At 58.8% G+C, this 13,420-nt stretch overlaps 2 protein-coding genes across 4 annotated transcripts; one reads left to right on the forward strand and one right to left on the reverse strand.

The window, feature by feature from the left end:
• The first annotated feature begins 626 nt into the window (after positions 1-626).
• On the forward strand, positions 627-2,630 carry SOX18 (SRY-box transcription factor 18). The gene is made up of 2 exons (XM_081292219.1): positions 627-1,131; positions 1,316-2,630. The coding sequence occupies exons 1-2, from the start codon at positions 786-788 to the stop codon at positions 2,119-2,121; spliced, it is 1,152 nt and encodes a 383-aa protein (XP_081148345.1). The 5' UTR covers positions 627-785; the 3' UTR covers positions 2,122-2,630.
• Positions 2,631-7,667: 5,037 nt separating this feature from the next.
• On the reverse strand, positions 7,668-13,285 carry LOC308646567 (uncharacterized protein C20orf204). Of its 3 annotated transcripts, none has more exons than XM_081289690.1 (4): positions 11,274-13,285; positions 9,390-9,644; positions 9,136-9,288; positions 7,668-8,992 (listed from the first exon to the last, which is right to left on the reverse strand). In XM_081289690.1, the coding sequence occupies exons 1-4, from the start codon at positions 11,274-11,276 to the stop codon at positions 8,855-8,857; spliced, it is 549 nt and encodes a 182-aa protein (XP_081145816.1). In that variant the 5' UTR covers positions 11,277-13,285; the 3' UTR covers positions 7,668-8,854. The 3 variants fall into 3 exon arrangements, with proteins under 3 accessions (XP_081145816.1, XP_081145817.1, XP_081145815.1); XM_081289691.1 differs by having other exon boundaries at positions 7,668-8,989; positions 10,974-13,285; XM_081289689.1 differs by having other exon boundaries at positions 10,974-13,285.
• Positions 13,286-13,420: the final 135 nt, after the last annotated feature.

Genomic DNA, 13,420 nt, shown 5'->3' on the forward strand with positions numbered 1-13,420 from the left:
GCGGCCAGGGTCCCTGCACACCCAGACTCCCTGCTTCTTGGGGTCCCTGTAGAGTTAGCCTTGCTCCACAGTGGAGGGTGTGGGAGTGAAGGAGGGAAAAATAGGCCCATCTTCTCCTCTAATCCCTGGGACAGGCTTGGAGTTGAAAGTCCCCAATGCTAAATTCCAATTGCAAGCGCTGGAGGGTTGGGGGGAAAGGAACACCTCAAAACACAGGCGCTTTTCCCACGGTGATTGACTAGGGAAGGCGGCCTCCCAAGAACTTTGTGCTAAAATAAATCTGCCTCTTTCCAACGCAACCTCATGGCACTGCCCACTCCCCCAGTTACTGCCTGGGGGTCTTTCTCCGTGGGTGGGGCGGCGGCAACTTGGCTCCGAAAGCCTTACAACCTCATGAGGACTCCCTCCTTCCAAACCCCAGCCCAAACCAGCGGCCTTCTCCTACTGGGGGTCTCTCCTTCGGAGACAGTGCGGGGGGGGTGCGGGGGGGTGTGGGGGGCTCTGCGCAGGGGAGGCCTTGGCAGGATCCGGCCCAGCCCAAGAAGAAAGGGAGCCCCCGGGGGAGGGGGCGGCCCTGGACCCGGCCTGCCCCGCCCAAGCCTGCCAGACCCGCAGCCGATTGGCCCCTCGCCGCTATATCTGGGCGCCCGCCCGGCACAAGGCCACCAACATCCCCACCGTTGCCCGCCCGCTGCAGGTCTGTCCTCCGCGTCCTGCTCCACAGTGCCCACCATCCTTCCTCTGCGCTTCCGCGCTGCGTTCTGCCCAGGCCGCGCCCAGCTGGAATGCAGAGATCGCCGCCCGGCTACGGCGCAGAGGACCCGCCCGCCCGCCGCGACTGTGCATGGGCCCCGGGCCCCGGGGCCGCCGCTGAGCCGCGCGGTCTCCCCACCGCGCCCGTCGTGCCCGCCGCGCCCGCTTCGCCACCCAGCCCGCCACGCAGTCCACCACGCAGCCCCGAGCCGGGGCGCTATGGCCTCGACCCGGCCGGCCGCGGGGAACGCCAGACTGCCGACGAGTCGCGCATCAGGCGGCCCATGAACGCCTTCATGGTGTGGGCGAAGGACGAGCGCAAGCGGCTGGCTCAGCAGAACCCGGACCTGCACAACGCGGTGCTCAGCAAGATGCTGGGTAAGCGGCGGAGCTGGGGAGGGGAGGGAGTAGGAGGGCTGGGGGACTTGGGCTGGGGCGCTGGAGATTCGGGCCCGGGCAGAGGGGTCCGAGTCATACCCTCGCAGCTTGTCCAGGTGGCACGCTGGGTCCGATGGGCCGTGCACCCGACGGCAGTCAACTCACCTGTGTGCGCGGCCCGCAGGCAAAGCGTGGAAGGAGCTGAACGCAGCAGAGAAGCGGCCCTTCGTGGAGGAGGCCGAAAGGCTGCGCGTGCAGCATTTGCGCGACCACCCCAACTACAAGTACCGACCCCGACGGAAAAAGCAGGCGCGCAAGGCCCGAAGGCTGGAACCTGGCCTCCTGCTCCCAGGCTTGGCGCCGCCGCCGCCGCCGCCACCGCCGCCTCCTGAGCCCTTCCCGGTGGCGCCTGGCTCGGCGCGAGCCTTCCGCGAGCTGCCCCCACTGGGTGCCGAGTTCGACGGCCTGGGGCTGCCCACACCCGAGCGCTCACCGCTGGACGGCCTGGAGCCCGGCGAGGCCGCCTTCTTTCCGCCGCCTGCGGTGCCAGAAGACTGCACGCTGCGGGCCTTCCGTGCGCCCTATGCCCCGGAGTTGGCCCGGGACCCCAGCAGCTGCTTTGGGGCGCCCCTGGCCGAGGCGCTCAGGACCGCGCCGCCCGCCACACCCCTCGCTGGCCTCTACTACGGTGCCCTGGGCACGCCGGGCCCATACCCCAGCCCGTTGTCGCCGCCGCCGGAGGCCCCACCGTTGGAGGGAGCTGAGCCACTGGGGCCCGCCGCTGACCTCTGGGCAGACGTGGACCTCACCGAGTTCGACCAGTACCTCAACTGCAGCCGGACTCGGCCTGACGCCTCTGCGCTCCCATACCACGTGGCTCTGGCCAAATTGGGTCCACGCACCATGACCTGCCCAGAGGAGAGCAGCCTGATCTCAGCGCTGTCAGATGCTAGCAGCGCTGTCTACTACAGCGCCTGCATCTCGGGCTAAGCCGCTGCCCGCTTCCTCCTGTTGCCACTGCGACCCTATGGCCGGCTGCCGCTGCCCTCTCCTTCTTGCAGATATATGTTTTGACTATGCCATAGCCTCAGGACGCTGGCAGCTTGCTGCCTGTCTTCCTGCCACCATCCTGGTTCTGGGGGTCCTGAGGGCCTCTCCCAGGAGTTGGGGCTTTTGCAGGAGCCGGAGCCTCGGACCTGCTGGCTGGCCCTGCCTGGGTTCAGCTTTTCAAAGCACTTAGTTCTTTCCCTGCAATGTATCTTTTAGAACCAGATTTTTTTTTACTTTCCCTTTTTTTATATACATAATACAATATATTTAATTTTAATTAAACTTTTAAACTTTTTTTTTCCAAGGGGTTTCAGTGATCACCAGCAATTATGTAGCAAGGGCTTTTAAAAACAAGGAATAACAATGTTGGTTTGCTGTAAAAGAGGGAACAGGATCTGGGTTCCCCTGGCTCAGGGGCCACAAATAAAGTGCGGGGCCTTCCCTCTGCATACCTGTGTCTTGGTTGTTGGGGCAGGAAGAGTATCATCCGCAAGAGTCCTCAACCTGCCTTCCTCCTGATCTCCCTAGGGAGCTGACCCCAGATGAGCCCCATGGGTCCAGGGCAGCAGCCCCTTGACAGCAGTCACAGGTCACCCTCCCAGCCTGCTCTAACTTGCCCCAACCCCACTGTGACTCAAAGGAGTGAGTTGGACAAGCCAGCAATCCCCCAGGCCCTTACCCCATCATGCTCATCTGCTTCCTAAAACTGTCAAGCCCAGGGATTGGCTGCCCAGAACAGCATCCTTCGCCCAGTGCCACCACAGGCCTGACACCTATGGACAGACACAGCACCCCAGGGCCCCTGCAGGAGTTCCCACTCACCCCCACATCCCAAAGAAAGGCAGCACCCACCCAGGCTGTGCCCACCCTGCTCCCCACAGTGAACTATCCAGCCTCTGCTTGCACAGTGTTGGTGACCAGTCAAAGAGCCCCAGACATCAAGCCTCAAGCTCTTCAACTGTGGAACCCCAATCATACTAGCCCTGGGCCCCTCCCAGGAGGTCTGGACCCCACTTTCCATACTACCTCCTTGGGCCTCTCAAGTCCTTTCAAAGCCTCTCACTGAATGAGGTCTCCTTTAGGGAAGGGTATGACGACCACCCCCAGTGGGGATCCTGATTACTCATACCCTCAAGACCTCCCAGTTCTTCTCAGCCTAGAGGAGGGGTCCTATTTTCCCTACCTGGGGAAGGAGCCTGTCTTACCTCAGTGCCCCCGTGGCATACACCAGGGGTTGTGCAGATGGACTTCACAGCTTGGTGTCAGATGTGGGGTGTGAGCACACAGCCTGGGAGTGGGACAGACTCTCAGTATGGCCCTCACCCACTATCAGTTGGAGAGCACAGAGAACTCAGAAACAGGACAGAGACACACAGAGGGGACAGAAACAGACAAGCTGGGGGAGAAGGAGAAGGAGGGTTCAGCTTGTCGTCTGTTTGAACTCACTGAAAGGTGCCCAAGTGCCTCCATGTTTGGGGTGGGGCATGTTCCCAAGGAACTCACCCCAGCCACACCTGTAAACACACAGAAGTGATGAACAGACAGGCTGCAGCAGGCCAGAGTGACATTCATCCCCCCAGAAGGGCTGCCCCTCTAGGTCAATGGGGTGGCAGTTTAGCCCACAGTCTGTGTGAGGAGACTGCAGATCTCCAGTGTCAGGGTCCCTGTTTGGGGCAAGTCCTAGGGGCTTGTAACATTGACAGCAGAATCGTGCCCACCAAGGGCAGCTCCAACAGTGGCTCCTCAGCAGTCTTGGGTGGCCTCCCGGCAGGACCCTCTTCCCAACACCTCTTCCCTCTCCCCCAAGGATGGAGCTACCCTCCAGCTGGACCCCAGACCATGGCTAGTCTTTCCCTCCTTGCTCTATAGGTCTCCTTCCTGGGGGGGGGGTTCTGATCTCCCTTTCCTTCTCCATGTTCAGAACCAGGCTCTCCCTCACTTGGATGAAGTGTCTAACCTCTTCAACAAGGAAAGGGGTGCTGAGAGAAGATAAGGTGCACTTCTGTCCCCAGCAGGCATGCTTATTACCTTGAGCACCCTAAGGACACCAACACACGCCACCTAAAGATACACATTGGGGCAGACGAGGGGGGCAGGTGTCTTTGGAGTCTATGTCCTCCTCCTCCTCCACTCACCTGGACACGAGGAAACTCGACCACTTAACTTACATTCTACAAAACCTACACAAACATTTTATTTTGTGATGCTGGGGATTGAACCCAAGGGTGCTCTACCACTGAACTACATACCCACCCCTTTTTATTTATTTTGAGACAGGGTTTCTGAGGCTGGTCTCAAAGTTGCAGTCCTCCTGCCTCAGCCCTGCAAGTCACTGGGATTATAGGTGTGCACCACTGAGCCCAGCCTACATGACATATTCATAGAGTTGTGAACCATTATGACAGTCTCATTTTAGAGCTTTTTCATCACCCCCCACCCCCATAAGAAACCCAACATTCTCCATTTTTCCCATGCCCTGCCCCTAAACAATTCTAACCTGCTTTTCATCTTATGGATTTGCTCATTCTGGACATTTCATACACACTACTCCCCTTATCCACCCAATCACTTTTTGTTACTTAAGATTAACAAGAAGAGGGTAGCACAGCATGAGGTATCTTGAGAGAAGACATTCACACACTTTTCTTACAGCCATGTTGAGTTGTTCTATATTATCAGTTGTCGTTCTCAATGTGCTTAATTTGTGAATTAACCCTGATCATAGGTCCCTGTCTAGAGAAAGCAGTGCACAGGACTCAGTATTGGGCTGAAGACTCAGGCAGCCCTGGGGTCTTGGAAGTGTGCCCTGTAAGGGGCGGCTGTATGTGGAATCAAGGTGCGGGGCACCGCCCGTGTAGTAGTATGCGACCGAATGTCATTCCTTCTCGCTGCTCCTAGTCTGCGTGGTGCCACTTTACCTATTCCCCAGCGGTTTTATCCTCTGGCTGTTGTAACCCTGCTGCGAACCAGTCCATGGAGGAGGGCCCAGGAGGAGAACCTGGGAGGGGTTCCGGGCCCAGCCTGTGCTCAGGGTAGGCAAGAGGGCACCGCGCACCCCTTCGCGCGGCTCTCCCGGGGTGTCCCTTCCCTGGGACCCCGCCTCTCGGCGCGCCCCGTCTCCCACGACCCCTCCACCAGCCTGAGAAAACAGGAAGCGTCGCGCGGCGGCGCTGGGAGCGAGGGCAGGAAGCGGTGCTTATCTCGGGCCGCAGCCTCGACCCCTGGCCTCACGCCGGGCAGGGGGCGCCTGGGGCAGCTCAAGGACAGGGCTATTCGTTTGGCAGGGAGCCTTGGCGGCCTCTCCCCAGCGCCACAACTAGGCCATGCGGGGGTCAGGGAGCGACAAGGTGGAAACTGATGTCAACGAGCCCCCCAGGGCACTTCGGACTGAAGTCCCTCCGCAGATAGGAGCAGAGTCCAGTCAACACGGTCAGGAGATGTCCCCAGGAGACGCCTCTGACCCCATGGTGTCCCACCACCAGCCCCTGAGGGCCTGACCGTTGTTTAATTTCCCCCAAGCAAGGACTCACTTCCCACAGCAGGTGCGACCTCCTTGCTGGTTCTTCCGGATTTTAATGGAGGGAATGGTTGTTTCTGTGTTTACAAAACTGAGTCTTTTCCTGGGGAGGGGCAGGATGGCGGCTTTCCCTGGGCCTCCCCCAAGGTCCTGAAGGCCACTGGCAGGGACAATGGGTCTCAGCACCTGGCACTGGCCCCCAGTGAGTATGTGCTTCCTGGGGTGGGGGTTGTTTGTTTCCAAGTCCACCACAGCTGGAGCAGGCAGCCTCCTTGCACACCTGCAGGTCTTGGGACCCCACACTCACACTCACACGAAAGGGCCAAGAGCCCACAAAGCCAGGCATCCTCCAGGTCTGGGAGCAGGTGTTTCCTCCCTGGTCTCCCTGCCTGGGCTGCAGCCCTGAGCCCATTCAGCACCCACACCAGGCATGCAGCAGAGCTTATTTGCCCAGAGTCTGCTTGGCTGAGTCTCCATGCAAAGGGGTCACAGAGAAGACAGCCCTCATCTTTCCCATCCCTCCCTTCTTCAGCTCAGCAACAATCCTGGGCTGGGTGGTGGGTAGTGGGATGCAGGGGAAGGTGCTGCCCCAGTCCACAAGAGGCTGCAGCTGTCACCCCGGTAGAGGTAGAGGTGGGAGGTGGGGCTGGGTGGGGAACACACAAGTGGCAAAGTCAGGATTAACTTTTGGTTTTGCAAATCCAGAGACTGGCTTGCCTGTCACCCAAGTTCCAGATGTTCTTTCAAAGGCTCCCAGTCTGGGAGGCCATGGAACCCAGGCTCCCTTCAAAGCCTGCCAGGGCCCCCTCCTCCCAGTGCTGCACATTGGGGGGCCTTGCTCCTGGGCTGCAGGAAATTGCACAATCCTAGCCAGTGCCCTGCAGGCCCCATCTGCCACCCTGGCACAACCCCCTCCTTCGGGGCCATACCTCCTACATCCCTGGAAACAGCTGAGCCTTGAGAAGGCATGCATGGGACAGAGCAAGACTGTATGCAGGCTCCAGCCCCATACATGGTAGAGTCCCTGCGTCTCTGGGCTGGTTCTGGTTAATTCCAGCTAGCAAATGTCTGTGGAAGAGCTCCTGCTGCTGGTCTGTGCCAGATGAGAGTGAGGACAACATGACCTGTCCTCTCAGAGCTACAAAGAGACTACAGGGAAGCTGCCCCTGGGGTCCCCATGGTGAGATTGAAGAGCTCAGCTTCTCAGGTCTAAGCAGGCACCTAGCTTCTCCTCTGGTCTCCATGTCTTGGCAGCTGAGTCTTGGTGTGGCTGTGCACCTGGTCTTGCTCTAAAAGAAAAAGATCCTACAGTGGGTTGAAGCCCCTCTCCCCCAGGTTGATGCTGGCATACCCCCTACAGAGGAACTATGGGCCTGGGCTTCTCTCCCATTGGCCCAAGAACTCAGGCATCAACCTGTGTCCCCAAAACTCTGAGGTTTCTGCCTGTCCTCCAGCCAGCCCCCAGAACACTGTGGTTTGTTTCATCTTTCCTCAATCACAAGGGTGGGGAGCTGCCCTGCTGCCCACCCACCTTCCCAGCCAGATTGCTCTGAACAGGGGTCACTGTGGGCAGGTAGAAGCAATGGTGGAACACTCAGAGGTGACTCCCAGCTGTTTATTACAGCAGTGCTCTTGCTTTCCCCAGGGTGGGAAAAAAATGGGTCCGAGAGAGTCCTGGTTAAGCCTGTTCATCCTGTCCCTGCACTCAGCCCAGACACACCTCCCAGTTCCTACTGACCTTCTCCAAACCCCCACTTAACTGCCCTGGTCATGCTGCACTACACCCTATGCTCCAACAAACTGGAACTTTTTCTCCCCACCTGGACTTGGCCACACTTGAGTATGTAAAGCAGAGGTCACTGAAGGGAGTCACATTCAGCCCAGGTTCATGCTGCTGACCTCCCTCCACTTCCCCGCTATAGTCCCCAGTGCAAGAGGAGGCTTTCCTCCATGTCCTGGGATCCCTTCATTACCCCTTCATGTCTGGCACCCATCTACACACAGGCCTGGGTCTTTGTAGGCTCCCATCTAAGGTGCAGGAAGCCCCATGGCGTCCCCACCTCCACACCTCTAGCACTTGCCCACACCACCCCCCATGGAGCACACAATGCAGAAAGCAGGTCTGGACTGTTCGGTACTTGTGCTCAGAGGTGGCCTGGAAGACTGTCAACAGGTCAGAATCTGAAGTCCTGAAGTCCGGGAAGCCCCGCCCCCTGTCCACAGTGCTTTGTGGGGTAGAGCCAGCTCTTACAGTTCCTGTGTGATTTGGGCCCCAGCTTCCCCACCCGTGAAGCAGGGACAACAGCTCCCTTTGGGAAGACCCAATGTGTGTGATGGGGAGCCGGTGGGGATGGGATTCGTGGCTGATTGCCTCAACCAAGGCCAGTCTCTTCATGTCCTACAGGCACGGTCTGCCTCCACTCCTCCTGTTCCAGAGCAAAGGCAGGTGCCCAGCCCATGGGCATTACCTCTCTTTCCCATGGGCTAGGGGCGGTACTAGGGACCAGCCAGGCGGTCCCGTGGACAGGGCTGGGGCAGTCTCTGGAGGCCCCCCGCAGTGACCACCCCCCTGAGGCCGCAGGAAATGGCCTGGCCAAGCTCGGGGCCAGGGGCGGCAGTGCTGGTTTCCCTTCAGACCTGTTTCCTTTATCCGGTTGTTTTGCTCCAAACTCACCAAGCTTAGCTTCCCCTCCCCTCCATTTCCACCTCCCGCCTCCGGTCCAGAAAGGAGCAGGACGGATATTTGACGTTTTAGAGCCCCAACGGGCTGCAAGTGCCCCACCCCGCAGCTCGGCTCACAGGGAGCCATGCCCAGTGTCCCGCGCGCGCCCCCTGCCGCCCGCGCCCAGGTGTGGAGGGAAGCTCAAGTCCCTTGGCCCTGCCACGGAGGAGCAGACCCTGGGTGGCCCAGGGCCCACAGCCTGACCAGCGAAAGAAGACTCAGACCCGTAGCACCAACTCCATTTATTGAGGCCTCGCTCGGTTCTTGGGGACCCGCCGTGGCTTGCTTCTCCAAGTCCCGGGCCCTCGGGGAGGGCAGGCTGGTTGAGCGAGCAGAAGAGGCTGCCATCGGGACATCAATCAAAGGAGGCTTGTTGCCAGATTCCGCCGCGGATCCCCAAGTTTTTTGCTGGGTCGGGGGGCAGGGAGGGCCGACTAGGATTCCCCGGTGGCCGTGGCGCGTAGCGCGAAGAGTTTCTCCCAGCAGGTGGCGACGGTGTCCAGGGCACGTAGCAGGAGCCGCCTCCGACCACCGCGGCGCCGGACAGGACGCATCCTGGGGCGCCGGCTCTGCTGTCCAAGACCCATGGTCAGTGAAGGCGGGGTACCCCGACCATGTGCCCGCCCAGTGGGCCGGAAGTGAGCCTCCAGCTGGGAGAGCCATGGACCGCAGGGCAGCTCTGTGGCGGGGAGGGGCATGCACTAGGGACACACACCTGGCGAGGCTTCCAGCAGTGGCGCCTCATCACCGCCTCGGTGCGTAGGGCCACAGTCCATGCAGCTTTCTCCAGGGAACCATGGCGGCCCCCAGTCACTGCCCGGCGCAGAGTCTGGCCCAGGGACTCAATGGACAGAAGGATACTGTGCTCCTGGGGAGGGAAGGAAAGCTGGGGCCAGGGAGTCCTAGGGGAGGTCCCGAGGGAAGGTGTAGGTGGGCGAGGGAAGGTGGATGGGTACACCTACTCCATACCTTCTGGGCACCGCAGGAGACACTAGGTCGTCTCCGCCCTCCGCCCATTCCAGTTAGGTTTTTCTCAAGGAGATGGTGGTATCCCGAGCCTGGCTCTGGCCCCAACTGTCTCACTGCGGCCTGCAGATCCTCGAAGATGACTGCACGATAGTGGCGGAGCACCTCTGGGACGCTGCAGGCACTGGGCCTAGCCCAGTCAGGAACCAACCACAGCAGTGCCAGCAGGAGGGCGCAGAGAGTGGGCTTGGAGGGCACCTGGAGGGGACACCAGGTCTGGGCTTGGGATGTGAGCCTATGGAGTGCCTTCTAGTACAAGGGGCATCCTTTTAGGCACTTTGGGCCACCAGAGAAGGCGTACCCCTGCCCCAATCTGAGCTGGTATAAAACAGATGTCATTGTCCAACAAAGCCTCTGGACACAGGGCTGAAAGGATAAGTCCCTGTCTCAAGGATGGAGAAACTAGACAGGCTTGCAAACCAGACAGCTCTGTGCAAAGATCTTGGGGTATATGTGGGGTGGGGCACCTTTCACTGATCCCTGAAGGACCAAGAAAATAAAGGAGCTATTCCAAAACAGGGCCAAATGCTGTGGTTATCTGGGAAAGACAGACGATGATGGACCCCCTGCAAGGCTGGAGGGCAGGGTCTAGGGGCTCTGCACAGCAGGGGCACAGCATTTAATTGCACCAGTATAGCCTCACCCCCTGGCCAGGGTCAGGACCATACCCACCAGCTACAATCTACCACTCGGATCAGGCTTTCCTCTTGCCAAGTTCCCCACCTCATCCCCTCTGGATGCCCACAGAATAGGCACCACTTGAAGCTCTGCCATCCCAGAGGGTGGAGTAGAACCACTCTGCCCTGTGTGACGTGGTGGCTCCCACCCTCTACCCATGGCTGTGCTTTAACCAGCTCACAGAGCCATGAGAACTAGGGTCCTCACAAAGACACCCCAAGTCAACACAGAGAGAGGCAGACTCAGAGCTGTAAACTACACCTCATTGGAAAGGGAAAGGCTGGAGAAACCCCCAAAGATGGGCTGGGGATGTGGCTCAAGTGGTAGCGTGCTCGCCTAGCATGCGTGCGGCCCGGGTTCGATCCTCAGCACCACATACAAAAAACAAAGATGTTGTGTCTGCCGAGAACTAAAAAAAAATAAATATTAAAAAAAAAACTCTCTAAAAAAAAAAAAAAAAGAAACCCCCAAAGATGATGGAGAGAAAGGGGGCCACCATATCATACTGCAAGCAGTCAGCCAACAGGTCCCTTCCTACCCAGAACAGGGGTGGGAACTGGCTCTCAGGGGAAACCCAAGCATCAAGAAGACAATCCATGGTTCCCAGGCCCTCAGGCTAGAGTCAAGACAGCCGACTCGGGCTGGAAAATCAATCATGTGAACCCAGCCGGACCACAGGACTCGACTCTGCTTCCCAGCCCCGGCAGGGGAGTCTGACTGCATGTACCCAAACCTCATCTAAAGCGGGGGGGGGGGGGGGGGGGGGGGGGGGGCTCCTATCCACGGCACCAAGCAGCAATCAGAAGAGCAGACAGTTCACTGTACCCTTTCCTGAGGCCCACCACACACCATGGTCAACTGTTTGAGGGCTTAAATCTTCTATGGACTGCAGTCACAGTGTAGCACATCCAATTCAGGACAGGCCAGTGGGAGGTGCTGGAGGGACAGGCTGGCTACCCAGGGAGTCGCAGGCTTAGCCTAGCATGGGAGGAAAGGGTTCCAGGAAGGCTGTGGTGCATGCACCCAAATCTGGTCCCAATGCTGTGATCTGCTGGGAACCACTAGTGGCTTCTTCCCAGGCCTATGCGCACTCCAGCCCCACCCCCACCCCGCGCCCACACCAGCCACCCCCCATGCCCAGCTGCTCACCATTGGTCAATCAGGGTCTTGCCCTCCCTCACTCCCTCCAGCGGACCACGCACATGGTCCTGGGTCTATGGTGGTAAGTGCTGCTGGCACTTGGCAGTTGCTCCAGGTCCAACACCAGCCTACGGGGCTCCCTGGACAGGACTGCCTTGCTGCAGGGCAGGCGGAGAGGCTTTTGAAGTTGGCTCCTCCAGCAGAGGAGGGAGGAGACAGGCGAGGGAAAGAGAGGCCCACAGCCAGCCTGCCCCTCCCTCTCCCAGCCTCTACCCCGCTGCTTCAGTCAGTCTGGCCCTGGAGCCCACTGTGGCCTGTCCTGCAGGCCAGGGTTGCTCAGAGACTGAGGGTATTGGTTTGACCCACAGGGAGTTGTCAGCCCCAGAGACTTTGCACTTCGTCAAGGAGTGAGGGTGCTTAGTGAGCAGGGCCCAGCTGTGGGCAAGGCTGACTGGGGTCCCCCTCAGTGGTCACCAAGTGCTGCCCCTCCCAGGAATTGGCTGACAGAATCTGATGTACAGGACTCAACTCCCTGCCCCATGACCACAAGCCCTTGTACCAACTCCCAGGAAGTCCTGCCCTCGCAGGTCAAGATCTGGGACTTCCCAGACTTCCATGCTGCTGGCCCAGCCTGCTCCTCCTGGACTGAAGGGACCTCTCATGGGCAGGGGCTGCTGCTCTGCCTCTAGAACATGGCTTACCTTCAGTCTGGGCTAAAAACCTTCAGCTGAAGAAAAGGTACATTAAGCCTCCCAGGGACGGAAGCTGGTGACACGTGAGAAAGCCACCCCCTTGCAGATGAGAAGAGGCACCTCTGGACATGCAGGTGTTCTGGAACCTTCCAAGGGCCTTGTATGTAGTTTCATGCCAATCACTCTTCCCCGGAGGAACCAAAGGGACAGGCCACTCAAAGTAGAGGCCACCTTGCCCCTTCCCACCAATAAAGGAGGCTGCTTACAGTGAATCCAAGGCTGCCTCTGAAGTTCCCAGCAAAACAAGAAGAAGCTCTGTGGCCACCCCTCAGGACAGGGCAGCAACAACTGACCACAACTTCACAGGTCAGAGGTCAGCTGGCACATCCATATGACTGCCTGGTACCAAACAACCAGCATCTCTGGTTCCACCCTGAAGATGGTCCCTGCCTGCTATCCTCGAGTTGGGCCCATGGCTTCCACAGCATGGCCTCATCCACCCCAGATGCCCACAGTTGAAGCCGAGGTCCTGTGGCCAGCACTCCTTAGGGCTCTCTGTTCTCACCTGGGAGGAGGGGAAGAGGCACCCCAAGCCAGCAGGGCCCTGTCTGCAGGAAAGCTGAGCTGTGCTGTGACTACCACTGCAGGCCTTGCTACAGGCACAAGAGATGTGGAGCCCCCTGGGGTGCATCACTTAAGACTGGAGAACAGCTGTCCTACAGGAAGTAGGTGTCAGAGGCTGCCCTTCACCATCCCCAGAGGCACTTTATCTTCTTGCTGGGCCAAAGTGGAAGACGTCCATTGCCCTCCAGAACAGCCATTTTCTCTAGCCAGCCACCTGGCATGGGCTACACACCACTCCTGAGAGCTATTTCTCAACTGAATGTGCACACACACACACACACAGAGAGAGATTCAAGGTCCAAGAATTTTTTTTTATCCCCACAGAGCAGAAAGGCTGAAAGAAGTCACATCTCTGCAATACAAAATTCCATCTATCAATGAGGACAGGCACAGTGCTTCAGGATAAAACTGCTAATCATGAACTAGCAAAAGCAAGACAAGCTCCTATGGGGGACATCTCCACAGGGCCTGGCCAGCATGGAGAGGCCTGGGCACAGCAGGTTCTGCTGGGTACACTCAGCACTCCAGGAGGCCCCAGCTGGGAAAGTCTCTGTCCATATGGATGTGACCATGGGGGCTCCTGTAAGTGTTCCCCCTACTCATAGCTCAGTCCCTATGTGGCCTTCAACCTGTGCTACAGACTGGTGACCGAGTGTCTCCACTTTTCCCAGAGTCTTGACTCCACTACCTTCTCCACAAACCTTAACAAGCCCTGGCACCCCACCATGCTTCCTCTGTAGGATACAGGTGTCTGCAAGAGGCCTCGCCCCAACCAGAGGAACTAGGACCACCCCGTACCTGTGGGGGGCTGGTGGGGCTGCAAAAGCACAAGACAGCAGG

Source organism: Spermophilus citellus, assembly GCF_964194105.1.
Source record: "Spermophilus citellus genome assembly, chromosome: 4".
Taxonomy (NCBI): Eukaryota; Metazoa; Chordata; class Mammalia; order Rodentia; family Sciuridae; genus Spermophilus; species Spermophilus citellus.

What these genes read in the sequence shown, in the direction of transcription:
- SOX18 (XM_081292219.1), top strand. Translation starts at nt 786, where the DNA reads ATGCAGAGATCGCCGCCCGGCTACGGCGCAGAGGACCCGCCCGCCCGC. An exon ending in GGTGCTCAGCAAGATGCTGG is followed by an intron (nt 1,132 to 1,315) that starts GTAAGCGGCGGA and finishes CGCGGCCCGCAG; the next exon opens with GCAAAGCGTGGAAGGAGCTG.
- LOC308646567 (XM_081289690.1), bottom strand. An exon ending in TCTCCTGCGGTGCCCAGAAG is followed by an intron (nt 9,289 to 9,389) that starts GTATGGAGTAGG and finishes TTCCCTCCCCAG; the next exon opens with GAGCACAGTATCCTTCTGTC. An exon ending in ACTGCTGGAAGCCTCGCCAG is followed by an intron (nt 8,993 to 9,135) that starts GTGTGTGTCCCT and finishes GGTCTTGGACAG; the next exon opens with CAGAGCCGGCGCCCCAGGAT.